At 48.5% G+C, this 27321-nt stretch overlaps 1 protein-coding gene across 5 annotated transcripts in view; it reads left to right on the forward strand.

Annotated features, from left to right (window-relative positions):
* Window positions 1-27321, forward strand: part of SLCO3A1 (solute carrier organic anion transporter family member 3A1) — a 402379-nt gene that overhangs the window by 288565 nt on the left and 86493 nt on the right. For all 5 annotated transcript variants that reach the window (XM_088829680.1, XM_088829681.1, XM_088829682.1 and 2 more), the window contains exons 3-4: window positions 10415-10513; window positions 23574-23837. In XM_088829680.1, the coding sequence (XP_088685806.1) occupies window positions 10415-10513; window positions 23574-23837 (363 nt within the window). The remainder of the gene's footprint in view (window positions 1-10414; window positions 10514-23573; window positions 23838-27321) is intronic.

Here is a 27321-nt window from a genome sequence, read left to right on the forward strand (position 1 = left end):
TGTGTGTATACTTTCCCAAAAATTAGGTGTCCACACAAGCATGGATCCGTTTCTGGGCTTTCTCTTCTGCTTCACTTTCATATTTGCTATTTCTTGTGCCAGCAGCACTCTCTTCTCATCATTACAGCTTTAAAAGCAGTCCTAATGTCCAGTAGGGCAAGTCTTGCCAATTCTTTTTCTTCTCACAAGGTATCCAGGCTGGTCTTGGCCCTCATTGTTTCTATGAACAATTCAGAATCAGCGTGTCACTTTCTACAGACACACAAAAGATGTTCTTTAGTAGTAGTATTCATATCATATATCAGTAATAATAATAAAGTTGATGAATTCTTCCTGGACCAGGAAATTCCAAATACATAGACATCTCCATTTGGGTTTTGCAGATTTTTCTGGTTCCGCATGCCTGGCCTGACCTCTTGCTAGAGACTGTCATATCAGGCCCCTTGGCACACTGCATCTAGAAGGAGGTGCCTCCCTGGTGCTGGGAGAGACACATGCAGAGAACACTCTCCCAGGAAAAGCAGGAGAGACTGAGTCCCAGTCAATCCCAGGTCTAAAAAATTACCTGCAAAAATGTCCCATGGTCATAATTAGCAAGCAGATTTGTGCAACGTCTTGTTCTTAGAGGTTCACATATGTGTAAGCAGGTGTTAAGCTCTGAGGTTATCCTCACATTTGCTTAACGATTGCATTTGTTTTCCTATCACTGCTTAAAAAGTTACCACAAATTTAGTGGCCTAAGGTAGGCCATATATGATCTTACATTGTGGGCCAGAAGTCCACAATGGGTCTCAGCTCAGTTCAGTTCAGTTCAGTCACTCAGTCGTGTCCGACTCTCCACGACCCCATGAATCACAGCACGCCAAGCCTCCCTGTCCATCACCAACTCCCGGAGTTCACTCAAACCCATGTCCACAGAGTTGGTGATGCCATCCAGCCATCTCATTCTCGGTCGTCCCCTTCTCCTCCCGCCCCCAACCTTTCCCAGCATCAGAGCCTTTTCCAGTGAGTCAACTTGTCGCATGAGGTGGCCAAAGTATTGCAGTTTCAGCTTTAGCATCAGTCCTTCCAATGAACACCCAGGATCGATCTCCCTTAGAATGGACTGGTTGGATCTCCTTGCGGTCCAAGGGACTCTCAAGAGTCTTCTCCAACACTGAGCTGAAAATGAAGGTGGTGGCAGGACTGCCTTCCTTCTCAAGGATCCTTTCTAGAGAGGAGAGCCCATTTTCTTTCCTTCCCAGCTCCTGAGGGCACCCACATTCTTGGGCTCAAGGCCCTGCCTTCCGTCGGCAAAGCCAGCAGTGACTAGTCACGTCTTTCTCATGATGCCACGGCTCTGGTTCTGTGGCCTCATCTCCTTCAGTGACTCTGAGTTGTCTTCTTCCTCCCTCCACGTTTGAAGGTGATTACATTTGCAGAGTCTGGTTGGCAACAGTCCGTGGAGTCACAACATTCTGGCCATGACCTAGTGACTAAATAACAAAAATGTGATTACAGTGGCCCACAGGGGTAATCAACACAATCTCTTTATTTTAAAGTCAGCTGATTAGGGACCTTAATTCCATCTGAGGCCTTTGTTCTCTTTGGTCAATTATGATAACAGGTTCCAGGGATTAAGACGTGGACATCTTTGGGGAGTCTTGTTTTGCCCCCTGCACGATGGAACCCTCAGCCTGCAAGTGTGCTCACCCCTGCTTGTTAGCGCATATAGTGTAGGGCTCTGTTATTTACAGCACACGGTACAGGGGGCGGTCTTTCTCTAGCTCTGCCCTGTTATGCCCTGTCCTCTTCGGCACCAACACCGTATGGTAGGTTAATTTGTTTATGGCCTTTCTTCTTCCCAAATACAAACTCCACAGAAAAATCAGGGACTTTTTCTGTTTTGTCCACAGCCATATCTCAGCTCCTCGAGCAGTGCCTGGCACCTGTAGGTTCCATTATGTATTATTTTTCTCTTTCTTTTTTAGTTTTAAAATTATGAAAATATGATAACACTTTTATGGGAGACTTGGAAAATACAGAACAAAGTTACATATAGTTCCACTATCTATTACAATTATTTTTTAAGTAGATAAATTGAGAGTTTTAGTTGGAGTTTCAAATGGTTGGAAGTCTCTCCAATAAGACAGCGAGCTTCTCCAGGGCAAATCCTTGTCCAGTTCATCTCTTCTTCCCCAGTGTCCAGAGCTGGCTGGTTCTAAGTCAGAAAATTGTATGACATGGGTGGCAGGTTTACACCAGAGAGTCCCAGACTTTCTTGGTTCATTGTACCCTTGAAGTGAAGTGGAAGTCACTCAGCCATGCCCAACTCTTTGCGACCCCATGGACTATACAGTCGGTGGAATTCTCCAGCCAGGATGCTGGAGTGGGTAGGCATTTCCTTCTACACTGTACCCTTAGTGTTTTATTTTTCACAGAGCCCTGAGTCTGCAAGATATACCAACTCTTTGTGGCTTATCAAGCTGCTCGCTTCCAACGACTTAATGTCATACACGTCTGGAAAAATAAGACACATTATTGAAAGAAAAATATTTATGTTTTTTTAATTTTAAAAAGTATTTATGTACTTGGCTGTGCTGGATCTCAGTTGTGGCATCTGGGATCTCGTTGCCTGACCAGGGATTGAACGCAAGCCCCCTCCATCGGGAACATGGAGTCCTAGCCACTGAACTGCCAGGGAGGTCCCATCTATTTTAAGTAAGCACGATTACTCACTAATCTGTTGCGTGTCCTGCTGGGAACTACACAGCTTCTTAAACCTTGGAATCAGGTGGGACTCCACCACCCTTGTATCCTGTGTTCTGCATTGATTTCCACACCATGTTTGCTGTTTATCACAGCAACTACTTGGTTCACAAAGACAGGATGTCGTTGAAAGGAGCTCAACCCAGTGTTGAAACCATCAGCTACCTTGAGTGGGTAGTGGTGAGTAGTTGTGCAAGTAGCATCTGACAGATATCAGGTATCACTGGGTTTCCCTCAAAAGCTTAAAACATTTTGCTGTGCCCCTGTGAGTTCACAGTCGTATCCTAGGGTGCCTTTGCCCACAGTTTGGGAACTGCAGATTTACACCGAGTTGACTCACTGGAAAAGACTCTGATGCTGGCAAAGGTTGGGGGTGGGAGGAGAAGGGGACGACAGAGAATGAGATGGCTGGATGGCATCACCAACTCTGTGGACATGAGTTTGAGTGAACTCCGGGAGTTGGTGATGGACAGGGAGGCCTGGCGTGCTGTGATTCATGGGGTCGCAGAGAGTCGGACACGACTGAGCGACTGAACTGAACTGAACTGAAGGTTCTGGAGAAGACTCTTGAGAGTCCCTTGGACTGCAAGGAGATCCAACCAGTACATTTTAAAGGAGATCATCCTGGGTGTTCATTGGAAGGACTGGTGGTAAAGCTGAAACTCCAGTACTTTGGCCACCTCATGCGAAGAGTTGACTCACTGGAAAAGACTCTGATGCTGGGAGGGATTGGGGGCAGGAGGAGATGGGGACGACAGAGAATGAGATGGCTGGATGGCATTACCGACTCGATGGACATGAGTTTGAGTGAACTCCGGGAGTTGGTGATGGACAGGGAGGCCTGGCATGCTGTGATTCATGGGGTCACAAAGAGTCGGACATGACTAAGTGACTGAACTGAACTGAATTTACAGAAGGCCTGTGTTTAGAGCAGGATGCCAGAGTTTGATCACCATGGGGGTCACCCCATCCCCTCTGCCTTCCTTCAGTCGTCACATCCCTGGGAAGCCAGGTTAACATTTGAATGTGCTTGGTGGGTGGGCAGTCAGAGCTTGGGGTGGACTCTGGACAGCCAGTCTGTCTGGACCCTCGTGAGGCCTGGGGTCATGGCTGCCTCCCACTTCCCTCTCTGGGACCTGGCCTGCCCCCAGCTTCAGCCCCTCTTGCCTGCTGTTCTCAGAGCTTTACAGATATGAGGTCATTAAGTCCTCCCTGTGGAATAGGCCTGGTATCATTCCCATCTTGTAGATGGGGAAAGCTGAGGCACCAGGCAGTGAAACAGACCTTTCCCAGGGTGCCCAGAGCTAAGAAGTAGTGGGGCTGGGATCTGCACCCAGGCGGCCCCTGCTGTCTCCTGGACTGTCTGAGGGGATGAGAGAAACCCAGCTGCAGGGCCCACTGTGGTGCCTCCTGGCTCCGTTGTTGGGAAGGGAGATGCTGAACCTTTCCTTCTGCTGTGAAACAGGCCCTGTAGACTCCCCATCGGGGTCACTGAACATATTACGGGAGATTAAGCTTGTAAAGCAGCGGGCTCAGGGTGGCAGCACAGGAGGGGGCCCCTCTGCCTTCTCTGATTTCTGCCTCTCAGGCTACCCTCCCACGCATACAGCCTGGCAGACAGTAGGGGGCAGCAACGCGCCACCGAGTAACCTACACCCCCTCCAACCCCCTACAGCGACCCCAGGACCTGGAGGTTCTCACCATTCAACACAGGGATGCTGGGTGGATTTTAGTGCTGGACCATCTGTCTTTTTAGGCAGAACGGCTGTGTTTTTTTGGGGGGTGGGGGGTGGTTGCTAAACAAGAACAAAATCACACCCTGGTGGAATGAATCTACAAGAGAGGGAGGAAGCACATTCCAAAGTGCCTTTGTGTAAGATCACAGCCGGCCTCGCGGGCTCTCAGGGGAACAGCACCCTCTGCAGACCCAGGACTGTGCTCTCTGATGTTGGGTGATCTGAGCTGTCACCCTGAGATATCTCTGCAGCAGAAAGGGTGCTTCCTGATGCATGAAGCCATCCCCACTACTGGATCATCCCTTGGAGAACATTCTGGAACCCGTTGCTGCTAGAGGTTCACTTGGTGTATCTCTGAGGAAGAGTTGCTTTTTTTTTTTAAATTTTAATTGCAGGCTAATTACTTTACTGTTCATGGGGTTCTCAAGGCAAGTATACTGAAGTGGTTTGCCATTCCCTTCTCCAGTGGACCACATTCTGTCTGACCTCTCCACCATGACCCGTCTGTCTTGGGTGGCCCCACATGACATGGCTTAGTTTCATTGAGTTAGACAAGGCTGTGGTCCGTGTGATCAGATCAACTAGTTTTCTGTGATTATGATTTCAGTGTGTCTGCCCTCTGATGCCCTCTCACAATACCTACTGTCTTATTTGGGTTTCTCTTACCTTGGTCGTGGGGTATCTCTTCACGGCTGCTCCAGCAAAGCACAGCCGCTGCTCCTTACCTTGGACGAGGATTATCTCCTCACGGCCGCCCCTCCTGACCTTGAACGTGAAGTAGCTCCTCTCGGCCCTCCTGCGCCCGCACAGCCGCCACCACTTGGACGTGGGGTAGCTCCTCTCGGCCACACTTCTGCGCGCAGTCAGTCGCGCAACCGGCAAAGGTCCGTCTAGTCAAGGCTATGGTTTTTCCAGTGGTCATGTATGGATGTGAGAGTTGGACTGTGAAGAAAGCTGATCGCTGAAGAATTGATGCTTTTGAATTGCGGTGTTGGAGAAGACTCTTGAGAGTCCCTTGGACTGCAAGGAGATCCAACCAGTCCATTCTAAAGGAGATCAATCCTGGGTGTTCATTGGAAGGACTGATGCTAAAGCTGAAACTCCAATACTTTGGCCACCTCATGTGATGAGTTGACTCACTGGAAAAGACTGATGCTGGGAGGGATTGGGGGCAGGAGGAGACGGGAACGACGGAGAATGAGATGGCTGGATGGCATCACCGACTCGATGGACATGAGTTTGAGTGAACTCCAGGAGTTGGTGATGGACAGGGAGGCCTGGAGTGCTGTGATTCATGGGGTCCGCAAAGAGTCGGACGCAACTGAGCAACTGAACTGAATTGCTATACAATATTTTATTGGTTTTGCCATACATTGACATGAATCTGCCCCAGGTGTACATGTGTTCCCCATCTTGAACCCCCCTCCCACCTCCCTCCCCATACCATCCCCTCTGGGTCATCCCAGTGCACCAGCCCTGAGTATCCTGTAACATGCATCGAACTGGGACTGGTGATTCGTTTCACATATGATAATATACGTGTTTCAATGCCATTCTCCCAAATCATCCCACCCTCGCCCTCTCCCACAGAGTCCAAAAGACTGTTCTATACATCTGTGTCTCTTTTGCTGTCTTGCATACAGGGTTATTGTTACCATCTTTCTAAATTCCATACATATGCGTTAGTATACTATATTAGTGTTTTTCTTTCTGGCTTACTTCACTCTGTATAATAGGCTCCAGTTTCATCCTCCTCATTAGAACTGATTCAAATGTATTCTTTTTAATGGCTATGTAATACTCCATTGTGTATATGTACCACAGCTTTTATCCATTTGTCTGCTGGTGGACATCTAGGTTGCTTCCATGTCCTGGATATTATAAACAATGCTGTGATGAACATTGGGGTACACGTGTCTCAATTCTGGTTTCCTCAGTGTGTATGCTCTTTAAAAAATGCACCCAGAGACCATGGATAGCTGTATGTGTGCGGCTGAGTCCCTTCACTGTTCACCTGCAGCTATCCCAGCATCATTTGTTCATCGACTGTACCCCAACATGAAGTAAAAGTTTTAAAATGCAAAAGATAAATTAAAAATGTCCCCAGAGATTTCAAACAAGGAGGGGGTGCCCGTTGAACAAAAATGCACGTCATCTTTTTTTTTTTTTCTTGTTTTTGGAATGAGATTCTATGACTTTTCTTTTTTTCATTATTTATTTTTATTTTTTGACTGTGATTTTTCTTTGTTGCTACACAGACTTTTCTCTAGTGGTGGCAAGTGGGGGCTGGCTACTCTCTAGTTGCGGCGCATGGGCTTCTCATTGCTCTGGCTTCTCTTGATGCAGAGCATGGTCGCTAAGGCGTGCAGGCTTCGGTGGTTGCGGCACATGGGCTTAGTAGTTGTATTCCCAGGCTCTAGAGCACATGCTCAGGAGTTGTGGCTCCCAGGCTCCAGGGCACAATAGTTGTGGCGCACGGGTTTATTTGCTCTGCGACATGTGGGATCTTCCAGAATCAGGGATCAAACCCATGTCTCCTGCATTGGCAGACAGATTCTTTACCCCAGAGCCACCAGGGAAGCCGTGCTATCAGGTTTCTTTGGGAGAGAGTTCTGTCCTGTTAAAATGGAGAGCCACAGTCCAGCGTTTCAGAGACCCGAGCCCTGTCCTAGAGGAACCAGATGGAGCGGTCACCTTGGCATGTGGCTATGCTGCAGTGGCCTCTGCCTGTTGGAGCTACCAGAATGGATGGCTGGCCTGTCTGTGCCCCACAGGGCTCCTGTGGGCCCCTGAGCTTGAGGGAAGCCCTCCTTTTGTGTCATAAGTTGCAGAAGGACAGGACACCCAGGGCCTGGAGTCTCCAGCTTCCCATGACACTGGCCTGTCCACACTCTTCACGTTGGGGAGGGGTAATACACTCTCAACACCAGCTCTGAAGCTCATTGGCCGTTTCTTTCTGTTGACACTAAACGCTGGGTCCTTTGACCTATTCAAGATTATAATTTTTATTGTTCACTCTATGGGGGATGGAGCAGTGATTGTTACATTGATTGGGGGGGTATTTAATTTGCATGAAAAGAAGCATGTTATCATGTGATGAGGGGGTGGAGGGTGGGGTGGTGCTGGAGATCAGAGCAAATGCCAGGAGCATGGAAGGGGAGTCAGAGGGGTAGTTCTGGGCAAGAGAATCATGTCCCTATCTTCAAGTCCCTTTCTTTGGGAATGGCCTGAGTAGTCAGTTTACTTGCTGACAAGTGGCTCCCCTCTGCCTTCATCTGTGTCCTGCTCAGAAGGACATAACTGGCTTTAGGATTTTGCCCTGAAGCAGCAAGTCCTTCAGGCTCCCTTGGGCGCTGCTCTTACCTTGGATACCCCCTGTCCACACCCTTGACCATGCATCTTTCTCAGCATCTCTTCCTGCTTCCCTTTCTTCCATCCACCGAGCAGAGCCAAGATCCCTCTTCTCCCTAACTCAGCCCAGCTAAGGACAATCCTAATTCTATCCTATCTTTGAAAGATTCGCTACATTCTAGACCCTTCCCAAAACACCCCCACCTCTCTCAATTTTCTCTGTTCAGTTATTTCAACCTAAGTTGTGATAAGCCAGAGCCAGTGTTTAATAAAGTAGATTTTGCTGCTCTCCAGATTCCTATAAATAGGAATAACTGGGAGACCAGGATCACCAGCTGGGTACAGGAGTGGCTATATTGAGACACTTGAACTTCTAGATTGCTCCAAATCTAAGAGTAGGATTTCACTGAGGATGGATTCATTCCTCAGTGGAATTCACAGGATTCCATTCCTGTGATGGAAACCATCCTCTTTCATCCCTTCCTTCATCAAACAGCATTCTTTATAAGTCATCTTAACTACTTGCTTTGGGATTCTGGGTTCTGGTCTGAAAGTGAAAAAGACCAGGTTTCCTTTGCCAAGTATGTAGAAATCAGTCAAGCTCCTGTCTATAGTTTCTGTTTTCTTTGAGTATAGTTGCTTTACAATGTTGCCTTAGTTTCTGCTATACAGCAAGGTGAATCAGTTATCTGTATACATACATCACCTCTTTAGATTTCCTCCCCATTTAGGTCACCACAGAATGCTGAGCAGAGTTCCCCATGCTATAGGGTAGGTTCTCGTTAGTTACTCATTTTATGCATAGTATCAGTGGTGTGTGCCGTGCTGTGCTAAGTCACTTCGGTCATGTCAACTCTTTGTGACCCCAGGGACTGTAACCCCCAGGCTCCCCTGTCCATGGGATTCCTAGCGTGGGGTGCCATTCCCTTCTCCATCAATAGTATGTGTGTCAGTCCCAGCCTCTGAATTCATTCCACCCCGCCTTCCCCCTTGGTATCCATGTGTTTGTTCTGTTTCTTCTCTACGTCTGTGTGTCTATTTCTGTTTTGTGAACAAGGTCACCTATAGCATTGTTTGGATTTCACATATGTGCATTAATGTATGGTATTTGTTTTCCTGTTTCTGACTTACTTGATTCTGTATGATAGACTCTAGGTCCATCCACATCTCTGCAGAAGGCACCTTTCCATTCATTTTCATGGCTGAGTAATATTCCCTTGGTTTCTTAAGTTTTGTTTTCTTCTCCCTTCCAAGTCAGTGAGCTCCAGGAAGGCTTAGATTTTTTATTACTTGTTTCAACACTGAGTCGCCATCCCTAAGAAGGCTGGTTGGTGCAAAGAAGGAACTCAATAAGTATTGATTGAGTGGATGAGTATTTGAGCAGATCCATCTCTGGAGATTTCAAGCTGAGTTAGTCTACTCTGTGAGTGGACCAGAATTACCCTCCACTGAGCTCAGATTCCCTCTGGTCGAATCCATTTCCTACCCTGTTTTTCATGTGCCCACATAGAATTGTTAGGTGTGCCCACACAGACCTGTTTACGTCCACCCTCCAGGCTGTCTGCTTGGGTTGAATTGACCGTGCACTGATTTTCCCCACAGGTAACCAGCTTCCTTTACTGTTATTTTTATTCCTAGGGCCTTGTGAACTGTCAGTGCTCAAGTTGAAATTTGGTTAAGTAGAGAACCAAATGTGGCTTTTTAGTTTGGGCTCATTGTTTTTGCCAGAATGAACCAAAAGTTTTGTGCAAAATTCCAGATACTGTATCTGTTAGATACATATCAGGTGGGCCAGAAAGTTTGTTGGGGTTTTCCCACATGCTGTTATAGAAAAACCAGAGTGAGTTTTTTGGCGAACCCAGTGCTTAGGCACGTGCCTGGTACCATCTTCTTAGTCCTGTGAAAGAGCTTGAGTCCTGAACAGCTGTTACAGTAGCAACAGAGAGCAATTCCAAAAATACGAGTGGGAGGGGCCTGCAAAACTGAGATTAATAAAACGTCTAATTAATGTGCTCAAATCATGCCATTATGTCCGCTTTGTTATTTGCTAAATTTAATGCTCATAAACATTTCATTACATTGGAGAATAATTTGTGGCTTCCACTTTTCTCACTTCATAAGAATTCCTGAGTGTGCCCAATGAGGGCTGAGAAGTCTTTGCCAACTGTAAATTAAGTGAATTACATAAAGCCAAATCAATGTGAAAGCAAAATGATAAAAATCCTTCCCAAAATGTTTATGGCTGAAAAAAAATATTTCATGGTAAATGTGGATATATTTTATTGGTCTGATGTGACATGGAGTGGAATCCTCTAAAAGTAAGTGTACTGGGGGCCTAGAAATATTTCAGAGCAACCTACAGAAGCTATAGAATTCCTGCGTGATAGTGCTTCAATAGGGTTTCCAAAAATTAGAATAGTAGCTTTCCCCCCTAGGGTATTTACACTAATTCCTCTGATATCATTTGTCTAATCAAACCTCTCATCTGATCAATGTAAAATAGTTTTCTCGCGCTTTGACAGTTTTGCTCATTGAATGTCTTCTGCTTTTAATCTAATCTTGGTTTCATCTTCTTTCAGGAATCCTGTTCACGATGCTGGTGTTCGGACCAGCCTGTGGATTTATCCTGGGCTCTTTCTGTACCAAAATCTATGTGGATGCAGTCTTCATTGACACAAGTAAGGAATTTATCTCAATTTCTAAACCCCACCCACAAGCCCTTTCCCCATCACAAAGGAGCCCCAGCCCTCTGAATTCTAAAGCCTTCCTACTAAGAAGCAACTTTAATGCAACCACCTCTCTAGCTGGTGACCCCCTTGAGATTAGAGGGAAGATGGTGTGTATCGGTTCAGAGGGCCTGGACTCAAGCCTGTGTTCTGCTCATGTCTGCCTAGAGGCTTAATAACCCCCTGGGGTTGATTTCACTCTTCAAATCTGAATTTTTCTCATCTGTAAATTCAGGGTAACAGAACTTATATCTGTGTTCAGGACTACTCTAAGGTAAGTGAGGGGACAAATGTGGAAATGCCCGGCAAACACACATACTCACTGAACTTTGGTCCGTGAACCCATAAGAGGACCCTGTTTCTTAAACTAAAAGCTGGAGCACCCAAGTGCAAGTGTACACGTGGGGTCAAGGAGACCAGCTTTGAAAGCTGTTTCTGTAAGACTTTAAAGAAAACATGTGCTCTGTGCTAAGTCGCTTCCGTTGTGTTCAACTCTTTGCAACCCCATGGACTGTAGCCCACCAGACTCCTCTGTCCGTGGGATTCGCCAGACAAGAACACTGGAGTGGGTTGTCATGCCCTCCTCCAGGGGATCTTCCTGACCCAGGGATCAAACCCGTGTTTCTTGCATTTCCTGCATTGGCAGGCAGGTTCTTTACCACTAGCGCCACCTGGGAAGCCCTAAAGGAAACATACCATACTTCAAACCTATGGTCTTGTGTTTTTAATGGGAGGATTAAGTGTGTTTTTCAGCCTCCTCTGGGCGCCCTGATGCCTTAGCACAGCAGTTGCAAAACATTTTGGCACCAGGGACTGGTTTTGTGGAAGACAGTTTTTCCATGGACCAGCAGTGGCGGGGGGGCACGGGTATGGATGGTTTCAGGACAATTCTGATAAGGAACGCAAACATCCATCCCTTTCATGTGCAGTTCACAGTAGGGTTCTCGCTCCAATGAGAATCTAGTGCCGCCACTGATCTGACAGGAGGTAGAGTTCAGATGGCAGTGTGAGCGATGAGGAGCAACTGTGTATACAGATGGAGTTTCATTCACTTGCCAGCCACTCACATCCTGTTATGCAGCCCAGTTCCTATCAGGCCACTGACCAGTACCAGTCTGTGGCCATGGATTGAATAGCATGCTAGTTGATATGGACTAGGTTATGCGGTTGTTGTTGTATAGTCGCTAAATTGTATCTGGCTGTTTTGCAACCTCATGAACTGTAACCCACCAGGCTCCTCTGCCCATGGGATTTCACAGGCAACAATACTGGAGTGGGTTGCTATTTCTTTCTCAAAGGGAATCTTCCTGACCCAGGGGTCTAACCCACTGGGGAGAAGGAATCCTTCCACAAGGACATGAATTCCAGAGGTGGGGATCATTGGAGGCCCTCTTAAGCACTGCCTACCAAACTGTTTGTGTCTGATTCTCTGTGATCGCGTGGACTAGAGCCCGCCAGGCTTCTCTGTCCATGGGATTCTCTAGGCAAGAATACTGGAGAAGGTTGCCATTTCCCTCTCCAGGGGACCTTCCCAAAACTGGGATCAAACCCCCTATGTTTCCTGCGGCTCTTGCACTGGCAGACAGATTCTTTTCTACTAGCGCCACCGGGGACCCCACCATATGTGGTCACAACTCAACCACACACCTGCAGGAGGGCGCCGTGTTCCCGTGCAGCTTAGCGAGCCAAGAAGCCATGTTCCCTCTCTCTCTGAAAGCAGTGTGGGAAGCCATTCCCCTTCTTCTCATCCTGATCTGTTCCCAAGATCAATAGGAACTCTCAGTCCCCCGGTTCTCCATTCATCATCTCTCGACAGTGCTAAATTTGCTAATTCACCCCAAAGACATTATGTGGTTTTAAATCCAATCAAATCACTTTGTGATTCACTCCATTAATTCCACTGATATATTTACTTGTAGCTAATGATGTTACAAGTTTCCGAACGGAGGGGGGAAAATCAAATGCAGCCTTATTTATTTATTCTTTTAGAGCACTGGATCTGTTCAGAAGGTGATTGAATGCTGCAGTTTTGTAGCTTTGGGTTGGCCCTTTGATCCTATTCCTAGCAAATGGGATGAGGGGTGACCTGATCAGAGAAACTACACAGGTGAGAGTCAGCTGCCATCTTGCCTCTATGGACAAAAAGCCCACTTCTGCCCTGCACCAAAGGAAGGACAGGACAGGAGTCTTGAAGGAAGGGAAGGAAGAGGGAACCTCCCAGGGCATGGGGAAGGCTGCCTGGGATTAGAAGGCAAGTATCCAGGCAGGCAGTTTTGCTCTCAGTGTATCGGCCGAGCCTCCTTGGATCCAGGCTTGTGAAATACCAGCATCCCTGAGCCAGAAAGAACCTCAGACATCACTCTCTTCCAACTCTTACATTTTATAGACAAGGAAACTGATTCCTAGAGAGCGGAAGTGTGTGCATACTAAGTCACTTCAATCATGTTCAACTCTTTGTGACCCTATAGACTATAGCCCGCCAGGCTCCTCTGTCCATGGGATTCTCCAGGCAGGAACACTGGAATGGGTTGCCATGCCCTCCTCCAGGGGATCTTCCTGACCAAGGGATCAAACCCAAGTCTCCTGTGGCTCCTGCTGTGGCAGGTGGATTCTTTACTACTCACAACACCTGGGAAGGGGTGTACCCAATCTGAGAGGGGTATCTATAGAAAACCCAGATCCATGAGCAAGTAGGTGGGTATTTCCACTTTAAGACCCCACCCCCTCGCTAAGATTCCTCTTGGGAATGAAATACCATCTTTTCCTCAGAGCCTGGAGTGGCCAAGAGGCACCCGGGTGGCTGGAGGGGGCACAGCCTGTGCACTCGCAGTCCCCTGGGTAGCCATTCCTTTGCTGAGGCTGGGGTGTCGTCCCCGCCCATGCTGGGCCACACCTGTCCTCACCCTTCAGGCCCGGGTGTGGCAGTGGCATCCGTGGTCCTCTGCTCACTGGCAGTTTGAAGCCTCCGGTGCCTGAGACGGACAGGCACGTTTGCATTCCATCTGGGCATCCTGCTGATGGCTGTCTCCCCCATCGTGAGTAACAGCGGACTTCCAATCTGATGAGACTCTAGAGACAGAAGGATGCCTGTGAGTCACCCTCATTGTCTGCCTCCTTTCTGCAGGCTCCAGGAGGGCTGGTGCTGCTCTTTACCAGCAGAGGGCACAGGAATATAATTTATTCTGTTAGGAGCCACTCAGAATTCCACCGTTTGCAGTGTGTTAAGTCTCTTCATTCATGTCTGACTCTGCAACCCCAAGGACCGTAGCCCACCAGGCTCCTCTGTCCGAGGGATTCTCCAGGCAATACTGGAGCACGTTGCCATGCCCTCCTCCAGAGGATCCTCTCTATCTAGGGATCAAACCCGCATCTTTTATGTCTCCTTCATTGGCAGTGGATTCTTTACCACTAGCACCACCTGGGAAGCCCCCCAAATTTTACTTTTTCCCATCTTGTGCCTGAAACTTGTCATTCTGTCTGTGAGTGGATCAGTGCTGTATTTCAAGGACCAGGTTTTCAGTTCTCTCAGGATGACCCTTCCCTGTCTTCCTCACTGGCTAAGACAGAGCACCTCTTTAGGGCTGTGCACCCTTCATGAATGCACAGGCCACACACACAGCCATATGTTCCTGAAATTCCAGCAGAGAGCTGGACAAGGGAAAACAGTAGCCTGGGAATTGTGTGAGGTGGGCAAGGCAGGTCCCTGGAAGGCCCTTGTGCTGGGGCAGCTGGAAAAGAGACTGTGGCTTCCACCAGGCAGCCTGGCAGTGGCTGAGGAATTGTTGTTGGTCAGTCGCTCAGTCTTGTCCAACTCTGTGACCCCGTGGACTGCAGCATGCCAGACTTCCCTGTCCTTCACCATCTCCCAGAGTTTGCTCAAACTGCCGTCCAACCATCTCATCCTCTGTCGTCCCCTTCTCCTCCTGCCCTCAATCTTTCCCAGCATCAGGGTCTTTTCCAATAAGTCAGCTGTTCGCATCAGATGACCAAAGTATTGGAGTTTCAGCTTCAACATCAGTCCTTCCAATGAACACCCAGGACTGATCTCCTTTAGGATTGACTGGTGGGATCCCCTTGCAGTCCAAGGGACTCTCAAGGGTCTTCTCCAGCACCACAGTTCAAAAGCATCAATTCTTTGGCACTCACCTTCTTTATGGTCTAACTCTCACATATTGTACATGACTACTAGTAAAGCCACAATTTTGACCTTACAGAAAAGGCGAGACACATGAGGGGGCCCAGTTGGAATCTGTGTGTTGATGAAGCTGGGGGGTGCGGGGGAGGCAAGTGGGACAGACTAGCTATGGAGCCAAGGTACACCCTGAGTACCTCCCCTGGGGGTACTCAGACAAAGGGATTCTGCCGTTGCTGCTGCCTGTCGTCTTCATGGGAGTGTGTGTGGCTCGTTTGACCCTTCTCCTTAAGGATAGACACCTCCTTCCCCAGGCTAGAGGGGAGGGAATGATGGTGCCTACAGAAGTTCTTTTCTGGAAAATGTTTGTAGAACTGAGATGAGTGAAGAGCAAGACATAGAAAAAAGAAGGACTTGGTAGCAGAGTGGGATACCAGCATCCCTGAGCTGGAAAGAACTTCAGACATAATTCTCTTCCAAGTCTGGCCTTTTATAGACAAGGAAACTGATGCCTAGAGAGAGGTGTATGAGTAGAAAACCCCGACCACTCTTCATAGTGGAGGCTTCACAGACTGATGACAGTGGCCGCCATGAACTCACTAATATTTGAAGCCATATATCGAGCGCATCATTGGAACTACGAGCATTCCCATGAGAGGGTGGGTCCTAATGTCAGCCTATTAACACCCTGACGCGTGGGCCATGGACTGGTAGTTGTCCTGTTAATACCAGGCCACCCAACAGGAGGCAAGCTCCATCTGTATTTATAGCTGTTCCCCATCACTCACACCCCTCAGAGCCATGAAAAAAAAAAAATCATCTTACCTGAAACCAGTGCCTGGTACCTAAAAGGTTGGAGACTGCTGCATTAACAGATGAGGTGGCCATCTCCTCCTGCAATGGTCATGAGTTCTGAGTTGGAACATGGGGACCAGACCTCCACTCAGATCCCAACTGGGCCCCTTACGGGCTGTGTGATCCTGGGGACGTTTGGCCTCATGGGTCTGTGTGTGGATGACATGAGTTAATCACACAGAGCAGTTGACACAGTGCCTGGGGGTTAGTGCTGCTGCTGCTGCTAAGTCGCTTCAGTCGTGTCCGACTCTGTGCGACCCCATAGACGGCAGCCCGCCAGGCTCCCCTGTCCCTGGGATTCTCCAGGCAAGAACACTGGAGTGGGTTCATGAGGAACAGAGTGAACTCACTTCCAAAGATACTAGGAGTCAAATTTCAGGCCAGTCTGACCCCAGTTGGGCAGCTCACTTCCCTGAAACATCTCCAGGCGTTAAACTAAAAGGCTGCCCCCTTTCGTGAACAGAGGCTTTGCTGAGATGACCTGGCTTGGCCAACACGGCCGTACAACACAGCCTCAGGCCCCCCAAAGCCCGCCTTGCCACAGCTGCACGGCGTCTGCAGCTGCCAAAAGGCAGATTCATCTACTGGCTTCATAAAAATGTTGACAAGCAGAGACCCCTCCAACTCTGGCTGCTGCTGCCAGATTCCTTCGTGTTGGACTAATTAGCCCAGCAGCTGGGGTCCGGAACAGTCCATGCTGCCCTCCACCCTCAGCTCCTCCCTGCCTCTGGTTTCTAATTAGGTCTGTAACGTAATGATACTCTTGGAATTCTTGAGTCCCATAGCAAAGGTTTTGCAAAATAGGTTGGAAAAATAGGTAAATGGACTGAAGGAAAAAAAAAGAAAAACTGCTCAGAGAGCCATAGTATTGCTTACACATCAGTGTGGCCCCAGACTAAGTAAATATTCCCAGTTTGCTTTGATCTGTTCTTGTCATGGTCTTGGTATCCCCATGGGTGGCTTGGTTAGTTAGTTAGTTTTCAACTGGTTTAAACTTGTTGCTGGGAAGTTCTTTTTTGAACCTACAATGGTAGCAGTCCTTAGAACTGGAGGGAAATCTCAACAAAGCCCATATGTTTATGTGACCTTCAGCAGAGGGGAAAGCAGCTGCTGAAAGCTTGTTCAACTCACCCAACGAAACCACAAAGCCCTCCCAACCTTGGATTCCAAGAGTAGAAGAGTCAGAGCAATGAATTGTATAAGCCAGGAATCCTAACAAGCCTGCTCCACTGTGGCTCAGTGGTAAAGAATCTGCCTGCCAATGCAAGAGACGTGGGTTTGACCGCCGAGTCAGGAAGATCCCCTGGAGAAGGAAATGGGAGCCCATTGCAGTATTCTTGCATGAGAAGTCCTATGGACAGAGGAGCCTGGCAGGCTACAGTTTGTGGAATCACCAAAGAGTCAGACAATACTGAGCGACTAGACAAAAACAATAACCAACCTGCAGACACCTGTGCAAAGGCAGACCCACCATGCACTGGCCTCACGGTGAGACTGGGTGTGGCTCCCCCTGCTCCCCCTGCTCCTTCCCAGCATTTTTTTCTTGGTGCCTGAAATGACCAAGGGGCAGGCAAGTGACTGGAGGGAGCTTAGCCAGGGTATTCACAGAGTCTCCTGGAAATGCCAAGCGTTTGCACAGCCCAGGACCCTGATTCCACCCCATCCTTTTCAATATCTTTCTTTATCCACAGTTCTAGATTCATGGGCAATTTGATGCATTCTAAGTAAATGAGACAAACTGATGTTCTTCACTTGTATTCTAAGCATCCTCCTGAGAGCAGCCTTCGCCAAAAGGCTGAAACTGCAGCCATGTTTAAAATCAAAACACTAATTGGAACCAGATAGAGAAATAGAGAGATTTTCACACCTTGTCCTCTACCTGGACCTAAAAGAATACCTTTGTTTTACTAAGCCTGCCCGGGGCCACTTTTCTTGAAAGTTACAAATCTTTATTGCCTAAGACGTGGGTTCAGTCCCTGGGTGGGGAAGATCCCCTGGAGGAGGGCACGGCAACCCACTCCTGTATTCTTGCCTGGAGAATCCCATGGACAGAGGAGCCTGTTGGGCTACAGTCCATGGGGCCACAAAGAGTTGGACACGACTGAAGTGACTGAGCACGCACGTGTGCATGCACAAGCCATTTGTACCAGGGTAGGCTGAGTTATGCTGCAGTAACAAACACCCTCAAGATGTCAGTGACTTGGGAATACTAAAGACTTATTTCCTGCTTGTGTTATATACCCAAATCAGGTCAGCAAGAATATTTTGTTCATTATAGCTTCTTAGGCATCATCTTTGGGAGAACTCCACATGCTTCACAATCAAGCAGCGAAAAAAGAGCATAGGAGTTATGCACCAGCTTATATATATTGCCACATGGAAGTGACATGTGTCTCCTCTCTCACATTTGACTGGCAAAACTCTGTAGTGCATGGCCACACCTAAGACCATGGGAAGGGGGGTGAGATCCTCATTCTCAGAGGAGACAACCTACATGCAGATGTGGGGTAATGTCACCACACGTGCTTTGCCAGTCCATGTGGGGAAGACCACGGGAAGGGAGGTGAGATCCTCATTCTCAGAAGAGACAACCTACATGCAGATGTGGGGTAATGCCACCACATGTGCTTTGCCGGTCCATGTGGGGAAGACCACGGGAAGGGAGGTGAGATCCTCATTCTCAGAGGAGACAACCTACATGCAGATGTGGGGTAATGTCACCACACGTGCTTTGCCGGTCCATGTGGGGAGCTCCTTTCAATGTCAGTAACGCTTGCTGTCATTGCTCAGTCGCTCAGCCGTGTCCGACTCTTTGTGACCCCATGGACTGCAGCACACCAAGCTTCCCTGTCCATCACCATCTCCCAAAGCTTAATCACACTCATGCCCATCAAGTCGGTGATGCCATCCAACCATCTCATCCTCTGCCACCCCCTTTTCCTCCTGCCCTCAGTCCTTCCCAGCATCAGGGTCTTTTCCAGTGAGTCGGCTCTTTGTATCAGGTGACCAAAATTTTAGAGCTTCAGCATCAGTCTTTCCATTGCATATTCAGGACCGATTTCCTTTAGGATTGACTGGTTGGATCTCCTTGCAGTACAAGGGACTCTTAAGAGTCTTCTCCAACACCACAGTTCAAAAGCATCAGTTCTTCGGTGCTCAGCCTTTATGGTCCAGCTCTCACATCTGCACATGACTACTGGAAAAACCACAGTTTTGACAAAGTCGAGTCTCTGCTTTTTACTATGCAGTCTAGTTTTGTCATAGCTTTTCTTTCGATAATGCTGAGTTGTGACAATTGCCAGCCAAGAGGGGGTGATAGCTTCAGTGGCCAAGAGGCCTCTTAAAAATACTATTCTTTGTTGAGATAGGTGGAGTAAGGAAGTGCCTCAGAAAAATGAAATTGGATCATTAGCAGAGATGTGGATGGACCTAGAGTCTGTCATACAGAGTGAAATAAGTCAGAAAGAGAAAAATATCATATATTGATGCATATGCGTGAAATCTAGAAAACTGACACAGGTGAACCCATTTCCGGGGCAGGCATAGAGACAAACCTGTAGAGAACAGCTGTGTGGACTTGGGGTGGGGGAATGGGAGGGCGGGACAAGCTGAGAGCCTAGCATTGATATGTATACACTATTATGTGCAAGATAGATATATAGCAGAAATCTGCTTTATAACACAGGGAGCCCAGCTCAATGCCCGTGATGACCTAGAGGGGTTGGCAGCGATAGAGGGGTGGGAGGGAGCAGTTATATGTATACATAAGGTTGATTCGCTTCATCGTACAGCAGAAACAAACACATCATTGTAAAGCAACTATGCATGCGTGCTAAGTCACTTCAGTCTTGTCTGACATTTTGTGATCCCATGGGCTGTAGCACCTCCAGGCTCCTCTGTCCATGGGATTCTCCAGGCAAGACTACTGGAGTGGGTTGCCATGCCCTCCTCCAGGGGATCTTCCCAACCCATGGATCGAACCCGGGTCTCTTATGTCTCCTGCACTGGCAGGTTCTTCACCACTAGCGCCATCTGGCAAGCCCATAAAGCAACTCTGCTTCAATTTTTACAAATTTGAAAAAGAGAAGATGTGTCTCAGGCTGGTGTCAAGCATTCACTGTCTCCTCAAGAGCCCCCAGAACCAGGCTGAAGCGCTGCTCATGAGGCCGGCCGGTCCTGAGGGCGGCCCACTCCAAGGCTGAGTGGTTTCTGCTCAGCCTGTTATTTCTCTCCCTGACTCTGTCCACCAGATAATTGCAACAGAGGGGAAAAAATCAATACTTCCCAGAATAGTCAACTGTGATTTTCCTGGTTCTTCAGATGCCTGCCTTCTGCAGACCCGCCCCTGCCCGGCCCTTCCAAAGCAGCCGGTGGGCGCTGGTGCTCTTACGGGTGGGTACTAGCCCTATCTCGGGAACTGCGGGCACACACTGGCTTTCTGCCTGCAGACACAAGCCCTCAGGGCGCGAGTTGCCCCACTTTCACACAAACACCCGCCTCCCCCAGGGCCACCCCTCTCCCGGGAGTGTTTTCTCACCGCACAGCAGTCACTAACTTCCCATCTAAAATATGACTGTCCACGTGCTTCTGATTGCCTGCGCCCAGACAGCTGCCAGGCTTTCTCTCTCCCTGCTGGCTCACATCTGGCAGCTTTATGGGGCCCAGAGACAAAAGAGGGGAATACTGGATTTCCCCTTTCCCGTCTTTTGTTTTCAGTCAGTGCTTGGCAGCGGGTGAAGGAAAACAGTAAGGGACTGGTGCAAACAGTCTTGCTCAGCTCCAAGGTGGTGTGACTTCCTTTTCTCTTCTCTTGTTTGCATAAAGATGTTTTCACATCACCCTGTTTTTCTACACTGTACTCCTTAAAAAAAAAAAAACCTCTACCTTTTGTTGGAGTAGATGGGTTTGAAGACCAAGCATTTTCACACCCCCGATAGCAATGGAAACTGACACTTATATATTAGACTCCTACTTGTTAATAGCCATCAGAAGACATATAATTGTGCATTGCTGTTGTTTAGTCCCTAGGTTCTGTCCAACTCTTTGTGACCCCACGGACTGTAGCCCACCAGGCTCCTCCGGCCATGAGATTTTCAGGCAAGAATACTGGAGACAGTTGTCATTTCCTTCACCAGGGGATCTTCCCCACCCAGGGATCAAACCCACATCTCTTGCATTGGCAGACGGATTATTTACCACTGAGCCACCAGGGAAGGCCTAATTTTGCATTAGTGCCATGCAAAATTTCTCCATATAGGAATTTACTTAAAAAATACTGTTTATATCCAGTGACTGAGCTACTAGGAAGCTCTCCTCAGAAGTGTAGATATTAATAAAAAGATTAAGAAATATCTCAGTATACAAGACTTAAGAAACTAGCTAAAATTTTATGTAATCCCTAAAATGGAATATTACACAGCATTAATATAATGTGTGATAATTTTGAGAGATCTTTACAATTCATTGTTAAATGAAAATAAATCTATACCTTAAAATTCCCATTGACATAAATATACCCCTGAAAGTTCAAGATTAAGCGCTCCAATAGGTAAGAGCCTACTATATGTCAGGTGATGCTGGTTCATTACCTCTCATCCAGGTAACCACTGTCCTTGGCTGTCTATTGTCTTTAGTTTGCAAATGATGAAACTAAGCGTCAGGGAGGGTGAGTAACTTTCCCAGCATCACATGCTAGTAAATAACAAGAGTGGGATTTACTATCACACGCTAGTAAATAGAAATAGTGAGACTCAGCCCCAAGCCCACTAGAGTGCACGCTTTCTCCTCTCCAGCATGTACCTGCACAAAAGCATCTGGTCCATTCAAGTGCCCTGGTTATTGCTGCTTGGTTGATGTCAAGGCCTCCAGGTTAGAGACCACCAGTGTTCCAAAGGTCAAGTTGCCATCCATCAGAAGAGCTGGTCATCTTACCCGCTGCCCAGAGCAGAGGAATTATCCATCAGGAACCCTCCAGAGAGCCCAAAGCAAAGGCCTGCCAGTCAAGAGGGAGAGAGCAGAGCCCTTGGCATCTGGATGCCTGTGTTGTGGTCTTCAACTCTGTGGATGTAGGCAAGGCACTCAGCCTTTCCTGTTTCTTTTTTTTTTTTTAATATAATTTTATTTATTTGTTTTTGGCTGTGCTGGATCTTCATCGCTGCCCAGGCTTTTTCTCTAGTTGCAGCTAGTGGGGGCTACTCTCCATTTGCGGTACATGGACTTCTCTCATTGCAGTGGCTTCTCTTGTTGCGAAACACGGGTTCTAGGGCATGTGGGCTTCAGTGGTAGTTGTGGTTCCTCGTCTCTAGAGTACAAGCTCAGTGGTTCTGGCACACAGGCTTCATTGCTTTGTGGCACGTGGGAGCTTACCAGACCAGGGATCAAATTTGTCTCCTGCACTGGCAGGCAGATTCTTTACCGTGGAGCCACAAGGGACTCCCACACCCAGCCTTTCTAAGCCTTGATTTCTCCATCTGTATGAAATAGGGACAATAAAAAAAAAAAGGCTCTACCTCGTAGGGTTGTGGGGAGGGCTGATCAGAACAGTTAAGAATCCACTCCACATAGTGCCTGGTGCAGAGTGAGCCCTCAGTACATGATGACTGGCGTTTTCATCGCTGATAACTGAAGAGTCTTCAGTAAGAGCACTTTAGACATGGGGGAGTGCTCATCCGGTACCTGCGGTCATTTCTCTTCCCAGGCCCGTCCATCCATCTGTCCAGGCCTGCAGCCTCGTTAGTTCTTAGCTCATTTGCTGTATCCCAGATTGCTGAGATGAATTTCCTTCTGTGCTCCAGGGGCGTGGGGTCATCATCAAAGAGATATCTCTAAGCAGCTCATGTGGGAGTGCCCTGCTCTGCAAGGGAGATGTGGAAAGAGGGAAAAACATCTACCAAGGAGGCAACAGAGACATACATCTTCTTGACTCCAGCTGGAAAGTCAAACAAGTCATAGTACTAGACGGCCACACCACTCACATGGGGCCTCAAAGCGTAGACACTGGCTACGGAACTTTCAGTAGAGGACTGGCCCCCAGACCACAGGCCATCACAGAAGTTTGAATTAAATCATCCCCCATCAGCTTCCCTGGTGGCTCAGATGGTTAAGAATCTGCCTGCAATGCAGGAGATCCGGGTTTGATCCCTGGGTCGGGAAGATCCCCTGGAGAAGGGCATGGCTACCCACTTCAGTATTCTTGCCTAGAGAATTAGTCCATGGGGTTGCTAAGAGTCAGACATGACTGAGCAACTAACGCTCACACACACACACACACACAATGACAGCTTAGGAAAAGAACCCTCACCATGAATATTAAGCTCACATCAATTAAGAGCTTAAGCACGTGCCAGACACTGTTCTGAGTACTTTGTGTCTGGTGTGGCTCATTTGATCCTCCGAAATCGATCAGGGTAAGCACTGTCATAATAATCAGCGTGCCACAGATCAGTCGGCTGAGGCGTGGAGAGTTCAGATCACTAGCCTGAGGTCGCACTGCGAGAAGCGGGCAGGGTTTCTTTCCAGGTATCCTGGCTCTTGGTTTCCATTCTGCACTGCCCTGTATGATCTGTAAACCAATTTAAGGCTGGGAGAGCGGGGTGCGGAAGGGGAGCTCAGGGTAGCAGCTTTGGTGGGGGGCGGGTGCAAGTGAACGTACACAGTAAAAATACAGCCTTGAACGATTAATGTTTCTGTCTCCCTGTGCTTTTGTTAGCAGACCTTGGCAGCTCTGCCAAGTCAGTCAATGCCAGCCTAAATTCAGGGGGTGTCTGGCTTCTCACTGTTTTTGTTTAGACAGATACAAGCTCAAAGTAGACAAGAAAGTTAAGGAGGGAATGCGATCAGCCTTCAGCTTGGGGAAAAGCAGAAGCACAGCTAGTCAGAGGCCACAGGCTGCTTTTGTCCACTCTTCCCCACCCCAGACCCCTTCCTGAGTCCTGGCCTGTCTGTACAGCTGATTGCAAGCCTCAGCCAAGTGCCCAGCCCTGCCCACTGCTCTCCTGCTAACCGCGTTCTTTCTGGTTGTCGCAGGTAACCTGGACATCACCCCAGACGACCCCCGCTGGATCGGAGCCTGGTGGGGTGGCTTTCTGCTCTGCGGTGCCTTACTCTTCTTCTCTTCCGTCTTGATGTTCGGGTTCCCACAGTCTCTGCCCCCACACTCAGACCCCGCCCTGGAGAGCGAGCAGGCCATGCTCCCTGAAAGAGAATACGAGAGATCCAAACCCAGCAATGGGGTCCTGAGACACCCCCTGGAGCCAGACAGCAGCGCCTCCTGCTTCCAGCAGCTGAGAGGTAAGGACGCATCCTTCTCGAGGGGCACTCGGGACCGGATACTGGAGGACTTGAAATAGAATCCCATTGGTTTTATGTGATCTGCCTTCCCTGGTCCTGTGCTTAACTTATCCCTGAGAAGTAAATGCACTTTATAAAGCAAAAACAAAGGGACTACCATTTATTAAAGGGGCAGCAGACGAGATCCTCCCAGCTGAGAGCCCAGTGGCTAACACTTCACCTGGTGTAGGATAAATATGTGTCCGTAGAAGGAAGAAAGTGGGGAGGGAAGGAGGCAGCCGGATGTTTCATGCCCCACCGCCCCCCGCTTTGAACTCTTCCAGGCCACTTGCAAGCACATGAAAGCAGGAAAAAGACTTTGAAGCTGGTTCTCTTTGCCTGATGCAGGCGTTCTTGAAAAGCCACAGCCAGAGTGCATTTCCTTAGATTCTCTCTGGCCCTCTAGCCCCTCCATTAGAGATGAGAGCCGTGTTCCTCTGGAAGGAAATATTAACTCAAGTCTTGATAACGAAGTCCCACTTCAGAGCGCGGCAAAGCGCTCACCGTCGTTTTTAGAGGGAAAAGAAGTGCATCTTTTTTTCACAAAAGAGACAGACAATGATGCAGTGGAGCACCCCCCCCAACACCCCCTGGTGGTTTTTCTGTTTGGCTCAGCCTCTTAGAGGTGAGGGTGATGACAGGCAGCCTCAAAGCTGCCCCCTCCCCACTTGAGAGATGTGCAGTGCTCCCTAATTCAAGGACCCCTTCTTGCTGGGTGTCCTGAAGAACATGCTAGATTTGGGGAGCGGGCAGGAGCAAGGCTGGGGCGTTCCTCCTCAGTGAGGCTGGGGTGGGAAAGAGGTGTACAGTGACTTCTTTGCAGGAACCAGGGCCTGGCCCAGCGTCAGCAGCTGCCACCTCGGGCTCGCAGCGCTTGCTTTAGAGGTTTGACAAGCATCTCTACTGAGCTCTAATAAGGGGCACTGTCTCTGGAGATGCTTGAAAACAGCGGCAAGAACCTCAGGTGACCTTGAACTCAGATCCCCGTCCCACCCTTCACCAGTCCTACGGTCATTACCCTGTCCACGCTTCATCTCCACAAGCGTGGAGTTGTAACAGTTCCTGGGTGACAGCCTGGTCTTAAGAATTCAGGCACGGCCCATGGAGACTGTCTGTGAATACCACCTGGTAGCCAGGGAGGGATTCAAGGAACTTGTGCTAATTCCCAGAAGACTCTAATTTAAGAATCTTGTGTCCTGTTTGACTCCATGTTCTGTGATGGCTTCTTCCAAAGTTGTAATGTGGAATTGCCCATAGACAAACTACATCTCTCTAAGGGTCAGAGCACACTGTTAGATGAGAAAATGAGCATTGGTCGCTCAGTCATGTCCGACTCTGTGCGACCCCCGTGGCCTGTAGCCCGCCAGGCTCCTCTGTCCATGGAATCCTCCAGGCATGAATACTGGAGTGGGCTGCCATTTCCTTCTCCAGAGGATCTTCCCAACCCAGGAATAGAACCTGAATCTCTCTCGCATGGCAGGCAAATTCTTTACGTCTGAGCCATTAACTGTAAATTTTTTTTTTTTTTTAGATGAGAAAGCCACCTGCTTTGTGTCTTCTGAGGTTGCCTTAGCTTAGAGTCTTAGGAGTCTGTGCTTCATAAAATAAGACTCCCCAAACAGGTCCCCTTCAGGAGACCCCAGGTGGCTGGAGGGTAATGCTTGCCGCCCCTCTGATAGAGCAGCTGGCCACAGCATCCCAGGGACCAGATTCACGGCAACAGCCGGGGCTGGCATGAGAGTGGGCCTTGCAGACACTCGGACTGATGTAGTGGCAGTCTTTCCAGGTATTAGGTTGGCAGTACAGTTCCTCTGGGTTTTCCTGTAACATCTTAATGGCAAAACCTGAACGAACCTTTGGGCCAACCCAATTATTTCCTCACCCCAGGATGACTTGCTTTCCTGAGGCTCTCAGGGTAAGACCATACCTGTAATCTCTTGCCTTTCGTCTCTGAGGATACACAGATTTAAAATAAAATAAAAAGATACAATCGTACCATCAAAGAACTCAAATTATCCAGTGTAGGGACAGGCCAGCAAGCCAGCAAAGCAGCCTAAGGTAGTGACAACGGCAGTGCCAGTCAGCCCTGCCTTATGGGAATACAACAGACAGGCAAGGAAGGCAGGGCTTGGGTCGTCCCAGACAGAGCTGAGCCACGTCTGGAGGGATGTCACAGCTTCAGAATTCGCAGGCTCCGATCCAGTCTCTGGTTAGCCCATTTGTTAGTTCAGTCACCATTTTCTGAGACTCTGTCAAGCTCCAGGGACACAGCAGTGGGTAAAGAATCTGCCTGCAATGCCAGAGACCCAGGTTCAATCCCTAGATCGGGAAGATCCCCTGGAGAAGGAAATGGCAGCCCACTCCAGTATTCATGCCTGGAGAATTCTATGGACAGAGGAGCCTGGGGGACTTCAGTCCATAAGGTCATAAGAGTCGGACACAACTTAGCAACTAACTCACCACCACCAGGGACACAGCAGTGACCAAGGAAGCTTACATGCTGGAGCTTATATGGTAGCAGAGGAGGCCTGCAGTGGGCAAAGCTGAAGCAGTGGCAAGGCAAGTGCTGGATGTGCTGTGGCTGACCTGGCAAGTGCACAGATGGGTAGACAGGGCAGAGGCTCCCAGACCAGAGCCTCCACGGTTACAGCCTGTGTATATGTGGGCTTCCCTCTGATAATTAATGATTTTTAATTTAGAATTAGTGATTCCCAGCGGCATCAGATCCATTAATGGACCTAAAGGATGTCCCAGCAGGAGAGGAAAGCAGTGCTTTCCTAGAAGAATCCCCAGGAGCCAGAGTCCAGTGGAGTGAGCCATTATGAGAATCAACAAATTTTACCCTTGCCAGGTCATGGAGAGGGGGCCACAGTGGTTTATAACCTTCATTTTTTCCACCTGAGACAAAATGTTTCCGCCACTTGGACATTTCCACCAAAAGCACCACATGATGCTGCCAGGCACTCCCAAATTCCTCAATCTGATTTGCAGCCTTGAAAGCCCAACTGGTCTGCATACAGTATGCAGCACGCTTATGAGTACAGATAAGCTGAGCATTGTTGCACATGTTAGAGAATTTAGCATTACTCTACGGATCTATGGGTTGCGGTTTCTCATTCATTTCATTTGAGCTTGCTGTTGTTCAGTCACTAAGTCGTGTCTAACTCTTTGCGACCCCATGGGCTGCAGCACTTCAGACTTCCCTGTCCTTCACTATCTTCCAGAGTTTACTGATGTCCGTTAAGTCGATGATGCCATCCAACCATCTTATCCTCTGGCATTCCCTTCTCCTCCTGCCCTGAGTCTTTCCCAGCATCAGGGTCTTTTCCAATGAGTTAGCACTTCACAACAGTTCAGTTCAGTTCAGTTCAGTCACTCAGTCATGACCGACTCTTTGCGACCCCATGAATCACAGCACACCAGGCCTCCCTGTCCATCACCAACT

This window comes from Moschus berezovskii, chromosome 21 (genome assembly GCF_049115385.1).
Source record: "Moschus berezovskii isolate FMDL1 chromosome 21, NW_MosBer_1.0, whole genome shotgun sequence".
In the NCBI taxonomy this organism is placed as follows: Eukaryota; Metazoa; Chordata; class Mammalia; order Artiodactyla; family Moschidae; genus Moschus; species Moschus berezovskii.